At 50.4% G+C, this 12,450-nt stretch overlaps 2 protein-coding genes across 5 annotated transcripts in view; both read right to left on the bottom strand.

Annotated features, from left to right (window-relative positions):
• The window catches only part of SMG9 (SMG9 nonsense mediated mRNA decay factor), a 23,961-nt gene extending 23,684 nt beyond the window's left edge, over window positions 1-277 (bottom strand). For 2 of the 4 annotated variants that reach the window (XM_014533542.1, XM_014533543.1), the window contains exon 1: window positions 1-277. The gene's annotated coding sequence lies outside the window, so the exon portion shown is untranslated. The other 2 variants (XM_005886500.2, XM_005886503.2) reach the window with 2 other exon arrangements.
• Window positions 278-9,404: 9,127 nt separating this feature from the next.
• Window positions 9,405-12,450, bottom strand: part of KCNN4 (potassium channel, calcium activated intermediate/small conductance subfamily N alpha, member 4) — a 15,401-nt gene continuing 12,355 nt past the window's right edge. Inside the window, exons 5-8 of the mRNA XM_014533510.1 lie at window positions 12,250-12,368; window positions 11,686-11,755; window positions 10,378-10,539; window positions 9,405-9,953 (exon numbers count right to left, since the gene is read on the bottom strand). Coding sequence (XP_014388996.1) covers window positions 10,381-10,539; window positions 11,686-11,755; window positions 12,250-12,368 — 348 coding nt within the window. The 3' untranslated portion in view covers window positions 9,405-9,953; window positions 10,378-10,380. The remainder of the gene's footprint in view (window positions 9,954-10,377; window positions 10,540-11,685; window positions 11,756-12,249; window positions 12,369-12,450) is intronic.

The following is a 12,450-nucleotide window of genomic DNA, read 5'->3' as shown; positions in this document are numbered from 1 at the left end:
AGGCGGCTGCTGATTGGCTCGCAGCACGCGGCGCGCCCTCTCCGTGACGGGGGTGGGAGGGGTGGTTCCAACAGTAGCCACCCGCCTGTAAATGGCGTCTGAGGGGCCAGGAGCGTGGGCGAGGGAGACAGAAAGCAGGCACCGGTCACTCCGGAACCGGCGTGAGCATCCCGGAAGCGGCACCCAAGGAAGACCGGCCCGAAGGAGGGAGAGGAGGAGGAGTTATCGCGGGGCCAATCTGAACTCAGGTCCCGCGAGCGCGCGCCCAATGGCGCATGCGCTGTGGGAAGTGGTTGGCCTCAGCGCGCCTGCTGTTTCCGGGAGGGCCGGCGGGAGGCGCGGCGGCTCCGCCTCCGTGCGCATGCGCGTCGGTGGGGGCTGGAGTGGGTGTGCAGAAAAGAGGAAGAGAGGGCGGCTCCGGAGATTGAGGTTCGAGTCCCGCCTCCTCGGTGGTTTTGGCGGGATGCGGTGGGTGGGGCGGCCGGGAGGAATTTCAGTCCCCTGGAGGAAAAGTATGTGCTGAGACAGAAATGAGTCCGATCTGGCATGTGCGCCGCAAGAGTGTGCTCCCATTCTGTGCAGGGAGACAGCTAGAGGTTCAAGGCACTTAGGCAAGGGTGCAGGACCGGTTGGACCTTGAAGGGAGGGCAAGGGCGTAAGGAACCCCGGGAGAAAGGTCCAGGCTGGCTTAGGCTCGGAGTTCCCCCAAGATGGGAGGTGAGGCAACAGGGATGGGCAGGTCGGAACCGTAAGGGGATCCAGAGAGAGGCGGAGTGCTGGGGACAGGACCCCTTATTAAATCCCACGGGGGCCTCGGAGGTAAGAGGGATCCAGTCAAGGGTCGAGAATTCAAAAGCCTAGCCCTGACCGGTTTGGCTCAGTGGCTAGAGCGTCGGCCTGGGGACTGAAGGGTCCCGGGTTCGATTCCGGTCAAAGGCATGTACCTTGGTTGCCGGCACATCCCCAGTAGGGGGTGTGCGGGAGGCAGCTGATAGATGTTTCTCTCTCATGGATGTTTCTAACTCTCTATCCCTCTCCCTTCCTCTCTGTAAAAAAATCAAAATATATTTAAAAGAAAAGGAAAATTCAGAAGCTGCAGGCAGAGCCCTGTGCTTGTGGAGAGCGCATGCGCAGTCCAAATTGGCCCTGTAAAAAAATCAATAAAATATATTTAAAAGAAAAGGAAAATTCAGAAGTTGCAGGCAGAGCCCTGTGCGTGTGGAGAGCGCATGCGCAGTCCAAATTGGACAGGGTGGTTGGTTCCCCAAGGGAATGAAAGGTTGTTCAAGAGAAGAAAGTGTGTATGGTATATTCATATGTAACATATATGATAGGTGAGTGGGGGGAGAAACCATTTTTCATTTGAAATCTTATTTTTAAGAAATTTAAAATTATTCTTGAACGGGGAACACGTACATTCTGACAAAATTCAAGCAGCCAGTGGGGTACACAATAAAAGTAAGTCTTCTGCTCTGGTATTCCATTCCTAAAGCACCGGTTCCCAGTTTCCATCTGGAGCTGCCGTTAGAGCAAAGCACTGTAGTTAAGAGCTTGAGCCTGGGTTCCCATATAAGGCTGCTGACCTTCGCCAAATTCCTGAACCTTCTCTGCCTTCTGTGTCCCCATGTCTACAATGGAGGTGACAGCAGCTCGTACAGTGTAATTGGCAGAGTTAAATGGGTGCAGGTGCCCAAAACAGTGCCTGGTGCATAGTCACTCTACTACTATATGCTTTCCTTATTTTGTGAAATACGATCATGATAGTGATTGATTCTGAGTCAGCCTCTCCCCTCTGAGCCTCAGCCCTGCTGCCATTTTCTCAGCATTGGTGTCTGGTGGAACAGGCTGCCTGAAAACACCCGTCACACAGACCGAGTTGAGAGTCCTGCTGTTTATGGATTCTCCAGGAGGTTGTGGGTGTGTAGGAGAGATACACATGACGGGCCATCTTCATCTTCTTTCTGTCAGGGTCCCTTTTTAGCATCCTCATCCAGTCATATCTGTTTTTCCTTATCTGAATGTCTCAACCCCAGCTCACCCTCCACGCCACTTTCACACCTGGCAACCCTAGAGGTGGATGTGACTTGAGGGAAAATAAGGAACCTGGCACTGACCATGGGCCCACTGTGTACCATGCTCTGTCTTATATACTAGTATATCACTACAACCTTTCCCCTCTCCCTTATTTAATAGATGCAGAAAATGAGTCTGAGAGAGAAGAAGGGCCTTACTGACGGACCAAAGCCAGGAAGCAGCAAGCTCATCTTACGCTGGGCAAACCAAATTTTTTTCTTTCCCTGGCACTGGGCAGGCTGCCTAGTGGTGAGTCAGTCAAGTACCCAAAGAGTGCTCGTATTCCGAACTTTTGATCTTACGAACGTTTGCTGTAATTTATGTCCTCGTATATCTGATCGCATGTACATGATAAGTATTATCAGTAGAATATCTTTTGTTTGAAGTAGAATTGCTGGGTCAAAGGACAGGTGTTTGGGGAATTTTGAGAGTCATTGCCAAATTACCTGTTCACTTCTTAATTTCTCTGTTCATTTTATTCATGCATATATTGAATGAATTATGGAACTCTAGTCATCTGCTGGACATGGCTGTAGTTTGGAAATCCTATAGTGAATAGGACAGAGCACCTGACCTTTGGGAGCAGATAGTCTAGTGGGGTAGGTGATGTCAGGTAAAAGATGCTTGGGAGAAAAGAAAACCAGGGTAAGGGAACTGAGATTGACAGGTGGTCAGGGAAGGCTGCTCCGAGGAGTGACTTTGGAGCAGAAGGTAAGGAAATGAGGCATATAAAGATGCTGAAGAGCAGGAAGCAGAAAGACCCGAGGAGGTGGAGTGGGCCTGGCTGTTTAAGGGTTGTCAGGGTGACCAGAGTGACGAGCAGAGCAAGGGGAAGAGGGGCAGGATTGTTTAGGGATGGGGGTACAGGGAGAAACTGGATTACATAGAACCTTGCAGACCACTGTCAGGGCTTTGGAATTAACTTCCAAGTGTACCAGAAAGCCACTGGAGGGCTGTGAGCAAGGACCAGTGTGGCGTGTATGTTTTGTAAAGATTTCTCTAGCAAACACTGAAAATTAATAATGGTGGTTGCCTGTGGAGGTGAGGGTTACAGACAGATGTGGATCAAGGGCTATGAGGAAGACTTGTGAAGACTTTTATGTTTTTGAACCATGTGATTATTATCTATTTTTTAAAAGTTAAATAAAAATGCTGGTTGCTTGGAGGAGAATGGCCTGCAGCTGGGCAGGGGTGGAAACAGGAGATGAGGAAGCTGATGTCCCTGCCTGGGCAAGAGATGATGGTGACTCAGGAAGAGGGTTGTGTGAGAGGAAGCATGAATCAGGGCTGACTTATAAGTTATCCTAAAGGTTTTGGAACTGGATGAAAAGTGATGCTTTTTATCAAGATGGGAAGTAGTCTTGATGGGAAATCAACAGCCTTTGAACTTCTTAACTTTGAGATGCACATTGGACAACAAGTAAGTGGTCACAGTTTGGGAGAGAAACCAGGATTTGTAGATTCAGAATTTTTACTGACTTTTTAAAAACACACACAAAGGTATTATGATAAAGAACACTCACATACCCATCACCGAGTATTGACAGTCATCTACATTTTACTTGTCTTTTTTCTTCCATTTCCCCCTCCCACATAAAAGCAAACTCTTTCCTGCAGTTTTTCTTTTAAAGCTGTTTATATAGAGATGATATTTAAAGCCCTGAGTTTTTCTGAAGCCATCGAGATTGAGGGGATAGAGAGACCAGGTCATCGGGCCTCCCACATTTGGGACAGGGAAAGGACCAGCATCCTAGAGAGGAAGCGGGAACATCAAAAGAGGTGATAACCTGGTGTCAAGGGGACAGAGGGTTCCATAGAGAAGGTGCTCCACTAGAGAGCAGAGATACAGGGCAGTAGCTGCAGGTGGATGTGGGGTCTACAATGAAAAAAACACAGCTTTTTATCCTTCCATCTAACTATGTTATGGAAACATCTCAATAGCGTAATACAGATTCTAGAAGAAGTTTATAAGTACTTACTTTTCTTTTACCTTTTTTCAGTGAGGTGTAACTTAAATGTAAAGTACATAAAGGCACAGACTTTAAGGGTATATAGGTCATTGGATTTTTTATAAATATATGTACTCATATAACCACTAACCTTTCCAAATACCCAGAAATTGCCCTGTGTGCATTTCCCTGCCCATGCCTCACTCCAGAAGCAACCACTGAGCTGATGCCAGTCACTCCAGATGAGTTGTGCCTGCTCTTGAACTTCATAGAAATGAAATCTTACAGCAGGTCTTCTGTGCGTCTGGCTTCTTTAGCTCTTTATGGCTGTGAAAGTCTTCCATGATGCATGTAATAGGATTTTGCTCCACCAGAACTGATTTCCTACTGGTTATTTTTCACGCTGGTTATTTTTACAATATCTAAAGTAAAGACTGAATTTCAAGTCCAGATGTTTTGCAGTTTGGTGAATACATAGTGAACTTTAAGGATCATGGAGGCTCTAAAGTGCTTAAAGCTATAGTGGGATGTTTTTAAGATGGGAGAAATCATGGCTTGTTCGTATGCTGATGGGAGTGATAGAGGAAGAGACTTAGGAACCGGCTCCTCAAAAAGGTGACGGGGTGCGACAGGGTGGAGAGAGGGGCTGGAATTGCAGTAGGGCCAGCTCATCCTGGTAAAAGAAAGGAAAGTCTTACTCTTTGACATCCCCTCCAAATTGTAAAAACCACTCCCGTGGTTTTTATATATTGGCAGCTATTCCACACAGCATAAAAGCTCAAAACAGGTCTTTGGACTTTCAATCTGATGTTGATGTATCTGGATGTTTATGGATCTGAATAAAGAACTGGACAAATACTGGTGATGGCTGTTCTAAGTGGGTGGGGCAAGGGGGAGAGGAGAACATTCTTTGCTTTAACTGGTGGGCAGTTAAGGCAGAGAATGTTTGGGAAGCAAGAGGAGCCGCATGGCAGAAGCAGGTGTGATACTGTGATTTACAATAAATATGTATTTGGTCTTCCTCCTGTTTCCCGCACAGAACCCTTCAGACCCTTGGCATTTTCCAAGATGAGAGTGATAAAGGTGCCTTGTTATGTTAATAAGGTGACTTTTGGAAAGCCCCTATGTAACCTAAGGACGGGGGCTGGTTGCCAGGAGACCCAACCATATGATTACAGTCTTGGGATTTTTAGTTCCACAATCCCTCTACCCCATCTCCTGGGAGGGAAGAGGGGCTAGAGGTCAAATCAATTGTTAAATGGCCAGTGACTTAATCAACTAAGTAATGAAGCCTGCATAAAAAATCAAAAGGCTGGGTTAAGAGAGCTTCCGGTAGGTTACTACGTGGAGATGCCAGGATAGGGGCATGCACAGAGTATGGAAGCTCCAGGCCCTCTCCCCTTACCCTGCCCTTTGCCTCTCTTCCATCCGGCTGTTCCTAGTTTACATCCTTTTATAATAAGCTGATGTTCTAGTAAGTAAAATGTTCCTGTAAGCCACTCTAGCAAATTAATGGAATCCAAGGGAGCAGGTTGTTGGAACCTCTGATCTATAGCCAGTCAGAAGCACAGGTGACAACCTGGACTTGAAATTGGTGGCTGAAGTGGGGGGGACAGTCTTGTGGGACTGAGCTCTTATCCTGTGGAATCTGACTCTATCTCCAAGTAGATAGTATCAGAATCCTATATAATAAAGAGCTAATATGCAAATGGTCATCACACCCTCACGCAGTCACGCTGTAAAGGCTCAGACACTCAACACTGGGGAGAGAGGAATGGGGACCAGCCAGGCACAAATGAGCTCATGAGAGAGGAATGGGGACCAGCCAGGCTGCAGCCTGGGAGAGGGACAAGCCGCCCGGCTCACGGTCCTGGGCGCCTGTGGCTGCAGCCAGCCCGGACAAAGCCAGCCCAGGTCCTGGGTGCCTGCGGCCTGCCCGAGGGAGGGAAGCCCAGGTCCCGGGTGCAGGGCGAGGCAGAAGCGGTTAGGGGCTATCAGACAGGCAGGCAGAGGGGGTAGGGGCAATCAGGCAGGCAGGCAGGCGAGTGGTTAGGAGTCAGTGGTCGGACATCCCCCGAGGGGTCCCGGATTGGAGAGAGTGCAGGCTGGGCTGAGGGACCCCCCTCCCCCGTGCATGAATTTCATGCACTGGGCCTCTAGTAGTATCATATTGTCAATGTAAGAAATGTCCAGATCTGTGGAGAATGGGTGTGAGTTTATTTGAGCCAAACTGACCATAATTGCTGGGAAACAAAATCTCAATTGGTTGAGGAAATGCTCCTGAGAATGGCAGTTTTGCAATATATTTTATACATTATAATCAAAGGAGGAGATGAAAGAAGGGTTACATGAAATTCATTGGTGGTAGATTAGGAAGGTGGGAAAAAGAAAGCAAAGCAAGGGGAAATTTCTGAGATTGCATAAAGAGTAAACTGGAGAGACAAACACTTCTTTTACATTGGTGGGTACAAGATAGTTAACAATTAACATTTATAGCACATAGAGATGGTATTCAGGGAACACGATTGCATGAAGGGTTTCTGGCTCTAGTGGGTGTTTGTGTCCTGAGGGGTCTAGAAAAAGAAGGATGATTTTGACATCCCAAAGGGATGTTATTGTAGATGCAAAAAGACAATAGACGGGCTCAGTTAAGGTAAAACTTGACCTTTGTCAAGGAAAATGCTGGCTTGGGATATGACTGCCCTCCATGACTCACTTTTAGTTAGGAAGTTCTTATTTCAACCATCCTATGTGGTTATTTTTGGATGCCATGCAGGCCTCCTCAGAGCTTGTCTGGTTTAGTGTATGACCCCTTTTCATCCATACTATTCAACAAAATCTCACTATGTTATTTATTCTTGTGAGACTCCCAGCTGGTGTCTGAGAATTGCTTGATGTGAGGAAACACCGTAAGTGGGAACTGGTTGCATGATAGTTAGCAGCCAGGAAGGGGGGATCTGAAGTGGGGGGCAGCATCTAAAGGGCCCCCCAGGCGAGGCCTGTGGGTGTGTTAACACAATGGAACACTATTCTGCAGTGCAAAAGAACGAGTGTACTGGGTGCATCTCACAGCCACTGGAGAACCCAAGAAGAAAATACCGAGGGTGGAGGAAGGTGTTGGCTGGGACAGGAGAGCTTTTAAGGGGCTGGAAACTCCTAGCTTAATCTGAGTAATGGCTACTCTGGTGAGTGCATTTGTAAAAATTCATTGAGACTGCACTTAAAATGTGTGTAGTTTATGTAAAATGGATCTTAATAAAAGGAAAAATGAGCTAGGCTTAGGAGCTTGACCAAGAGAGGGCAGGAGGGAGCCATGGAAGGTTTTTGAGCAAGGGCAGGGCCCAGTCAGGTCTGGGTATTATTAGGAAGGTCTTCAGGGGTGAGGGTGGGTCCATGGAAGGAGAGAGGCCAGAGCCTGGCGCCCACCTCAGCACCTGACTGGTTCTCTGATCCTGGTAAGCGTCCACTCCTCTCTGGACCCTCTTTTTCCACCCAGTCCTCTCGTGGGCGTACAGGCAGAACAGAAGTAGGAGAGGGAAGTAGCCAGAAATTACCCTGAGACTGAACCCCTCAAGGACAGAGCCCTCTGACTCATGCCTGCAGCCCCAGCCCGGCCAGGGCCTTCAGGAAGTGCTAGTTCTGTGAGAGGAGGGCAAGATCTGCCAGAGGTAGGTGGGGGCAGATCCCAGATAATGTAGAACTGGGATCTCTCACATGTTCTTAAGTTTCTTAGTCATAAAGCCCCTTCTAAACCAGTCCCTCCCTCGTCTCAGTGGAAGCCAACATGTGGTAGAAGGTGCGGGGCTTTGGGCCACATTAGAGATTGACTGCATATGAGACCCTGCACATGGCCTTGAAGGCACAATAGTGAACAAAAATGGAAACATGGTGTGATGATCTGAATAGACCAGTTGCCTAAGCACTGGGGCTCTGGAGCCAGGCTGCCTGGGTCAAATCCCGGCTCACCCACCTCTTTGCTGTGGTTTTGAGCAGGTTCCTTCATCTCCGTTTTCTCATCTGTAAAACGGGGCCAGCAGTACCCACTTTGCCTCCTTTTGTAGAGATTTGTAAGATGGGTTATACAAAGGGCTTAACGTGGTTCTTGGTCCAATAAATATTGTGAACAGGTTCATGGGGCTATGGGAGCTTCAGAGGGCTTCCTGGAGGCGGGGACATCTAAGCCAAGGCCTAAAGGAGGAGTAGAAAGGAGTTTGCCAGCTGAAGGGGTGCAGAGGGGGACGAAGAAAGAGTGGTCCCAGACTAATGAGTTTGGCAGGTTACCAGGCGACACCGTAAGTAGGGCTTCCTGAGGGGAGGCTGTTGGAAGTGTCTTCAGAGGTTCCATCTAGTTCCTGTCTCCTTTGCTCCCCAGGCGGGTTGGTCACGAGGAAGGGCAGTCGGGCAGTGGGTGGTGCAGGCCCCAGTTTAGCAGGGCTGAGGGGTGAGGCTGGCTGCGGACTTGGAGGGAAATCCAAAGATAGCTCAGCAGAGGAGGATGACTCGCAGCCCCTGCTTCCCCGCAACTCCAGGGAAGTGAGGATGAATCAGCCTCTCAAAGGGGAATGCAGCCACTGTAGGAAGTGAGACCTGGGTTCGAGCCCCAAGGCCACTCTGCCTCTGACTCATCTCCGCAGGGCACAGGGGGACAGGCTGCGTGTGAATCTGGACCCTGAAGCCCTGGTTCTCAGCTTCAGGACTGGCTCCACTGAAACCTGTTTCTGTATCTGTACAGTGGGGTGGGGTGGGATGGGCAGTGGTCTTGGTGATTTATAAAAGGGGAGCACAGAGCTGGGCGTACCGTGGGATCTCCGGAAGTGCCAGCCCCCTCCCTTTTCCTGTCTGAGTCCTAGCAGATATGAAATGAGTGTAGGGGGGTGGTTTAGGGTTCCTGCTAGTCTCCTGATGGGTGAGTTGTCATCTAGGTTCTAGAGGGGAAAAGGGCAGAAGAGAGAAAAGGGGCAGCCAAGCATTGTGTCTGAAAATCAATAGCAATAATAAAAGGATTGAATATCTCCTGTATTTGGTTCTCACTGAATTCCTCACCCTCTGTGCCATTCTGTTTTAACCGCAGCTCCATCGGGGGTGGCCCCATTTTACACGTGAGGTAAAATGTTCAGAGAGGTGGAACCATTTGCCCCCAGACACACAGCCAGTGGGTGGTGGAGCCAGGATCTGCCTGAATCCAAAGCCCTTGTTCTTAGTCTCAGATCTGGGTGGGGAGGTTGTTGAGGACTCCGCAGCCTACAGACCTGGGAGGGCACTTAGGAAAGGCCTGTTTTATAGATGGGGAAACTGAGGTCAGACAGGGCAGGGTAAGGGCCTTCCATTGGATGAGCTGCCTGTGTGAAGTGTGGATATGTTTAGAAAGAAACAGCAACTTCCGTCTTTGTTTAAAATTTATTACAAAGTATAAGAACAGAGACTGGTGAGCCCCTTCACCCCCTCCACCTCCTCTCCCACCATATTCTCTGCAACTCTAGAAAAATAGTGTCCTCCTGCTCTCCCACCAGGGGGCGCCACCTCCTGCCTTGTCCCAGCTTCAGGCCTGGCTCCTTCAGCTCTGCCGACCAGCGGTAACTGAGGCTCCCCAGGATCCTGGACTCTGGGCCGCAGCCGTCTCAGCCCCCAGGCACCTCCACTTCTGCAGAAGCTGGGGGTCAGCTGTAGCAGCACAGTGAGGATGTTTTTGTGGAGGGTATGTGGGGTAGTGGTGACCATTTTCCCATCTGGGGCCTCAGGGATGGGCCACGGCCTCCCTCCTACAGCCAGTGTCGCCTCCAGCAGCTTCAGTGAGTCAACCCACCCCAAGGTGGGGCCCCTTGAGTCCTTGCACTTGAGGTGTTTTAGTCATAGGGCTGGGTCAGGAGTGGAAGAGAGCATGTCCTTGACCTCAATCCTGGGGAAAGTAGCCCGGTTCTTCCTCCATGGATCCTGGGGAGACAAAGGGAGATGGATGGACAGGCAGACCAGACACCAGAGGAGGAGCAAGAGCGGGGACACGGAAGTGGAGACGGACAGAAAGCAGTGGGCAAAGGAGGAAATAAGAGGGTGGGTGTACCCGGCACCACGAGATGGGGAGCTGCCGGCATTTGGACGGAGCCGGAGAACGTGCCCAGGGACCGGCACAGAGAGAGACAGACAGATTCCAAGCAATAAAGGGGAGGGTATTGAGGGTCAGCACAAGGGAGAAATGTCTCCTTCCTCCACTGCCATCCAGTCCCAAACTCGGAGTCCTTTCTTCCCAGCACAGCCAGTGTTGTCTCAGGCCATCCCCTGCCCCCTTCACCATATGGGGTGCAGACCACAGACCCCTTTCCTCCAGAATGCTTTCCTGCCCGCGCCCCAGCCTCCTTACCAGCTATGTGGCCTCCTGGCTGGGTTCCGGGAGCTGCTTCAGGGCAGTGCTAAGCAGCTCCGTCAGGGTGTCCAGCTTCCCTGCCAGGGTGTCAATGCGCTTTTCCAGGGCCTGATGTGAGCTGCTCAGACCCAGCTGCAGGTCACACAGGATCATGTGCATCTGGGCAGAGAGAGGGTCGGAGGTATCAGAGGGCTGAGGTACAGCCTCCCTGTCCGGTGGGGAAGGCAGTGGAACCAACATGTAGTTACGGGCCCTCAAGGTTTATCCTCAGTTGTAACAGGTACAAAGTATTGACCTCTACCACACCCCCGCTACTTGGCAAAATCCTACAAGTCATGGGGAGTGAGAATCCTGTCCCCATATTTACAGCTGAGGAAACAGGCCTGGAGCAGTTAACTGACAGGCCCAAAGCAGCCCCTACAATAGGGCCTGGGATGTGGGAGGTACTCACTAATACTTGTGGGACTGATGAAGGCCTGCCTTCAAAATCACCCTTTCCCTGCCTTCTCAAACCAGGATTCACAGCGTCATCCTTGAGGGCATGTGAGCTTTCTATGAGAATTCTTTAACTCTGTGTTTTATGGCTCGATAATCTTAGGAAATTAGCGCCTGTCAGTTCTGGCAGATCTAGGCCACCACCTCCTCCCTGAGCCATGCAGCGTAGAGGCCTGTACCTGTGGCTGTGTTTACCATGGCAGGGGTGCCGAGGACCACTGTTTGAACTGTCACGGACTAATGAGGAAAAGCAAAGGCCACCGGATAAGCAAAAGACGCTGTGAGTCCAGCCAAGGGGTGTGACGTCCCCGCCCTGAGGGGCGAGCTGAGCGGCTTGGCCAGGCAGGGGAGGCACCCCGGGTCCTGGCCCCCTCTTCACAGGAGCAGCAGAGATTGAGTTTCACCGAGACAGTCACCCTTCCCCATGCCCGTGTTGTGCGTTTGCATTTTATTGGTTTTGCCATGTGTGTTTGGGCTTGGTTTGTAAATTTGCTTTGGTTTTATTATTGTGTAAGAGTCAGAAGTTGAAGGAATTTTATATCCGTTCACATGTAAGTAAGTTGACAATAAAAATAATTTAAAACCAAACACTGGAGTCCTTTGTGCCTTTTTTTTTAAGTTTAAAAGGGATCTCTCTATATAATGCATGACTTTTAGAATCTCGGTATTACATCATTCATTCATCCAACCACAAACCTTTATTGAGTGCCCGTGTGCCAGGCCCTGGCCAGGGTTCCTTCCCTATTCTGGGGCCAGATTTCCCCGCCCGTGGCCCCAGCCTCCCTCTCCGCTCCCACAGGATCCTGGTACCTTGGAGATGTCCACCATGGAGTTCACTTGTTCCCGGAGCTTTCGGTGTTTCAGCCGCACCTGGCGGAACCTGTGGGAAGAAGTAGGGGGTCAGTTTTCCCATCAGCCTGGTCCCCAGATGTGGCCCCAGCGCAGGGGAGGGGTGAGGGGAGGAGAGACCCACGCATATACAGTACAAAGAGGAAAAGTTGCTAGAGAGCTGAAGTGGGGGGCTGCACCCATGAGTCCACCTCCCTGGGAGAGACCCAGGTATGCAGATCCACAGACACCCCGAGATATGCAAAATCAGCCACCACAGACTCTCAGAGTCACTATGAGGTCCACGCTGATATCTGTTCAGTCACACACGGGTGCATGCGGTTGTACAGACACCCCGAGATATGCAAAATCAGCCACCACAGACAGAGTCACTATGAGGTCCAGGCTGATATCTGTTCAGTCACACACGGGTGCATGTGGTTGTACACACACACACACACACACACACACACACCAATCCCTTCCCCCCATGTGGGTGCACATGGGTGTGGGCACACACACATACACACACACAGCAGCCCTCACGTGTTGATAGCAGCCAGCAGCTTGCGCTGGTGCCTGCGGGCAGCTCCAGAGTCCTTCCTGCGTGTATGTTTGTAGAACATCCAGGCCTCTTGTAGCACTCGGGCCGCTGACTCCTTCATCTGGGGGAGGGTGGCACAGTGTCAGTGCAGACAGACCCCTTGGCTCTGGGAAGAGGGGCTGGGAGCCTGGGTCTGAGGGAGG

This window comes from Myotis brandtii, unplaced genomic scaffold (genome assembly GCF_000412655.1).
Source record: "Myotis brandtii unplaced genomic scaffold, ASM41265v1 scaffold987, whole genome shotgun sequence".
NCBI lineage: Eukaryota > Metazoa > Chordata > Mammalia > Chiroptera > Vespertilionidae > Myotis > Myotis brandtii.
This window is presented reverse-complemented; position numbering and strand designations above follow the sequence as displayed.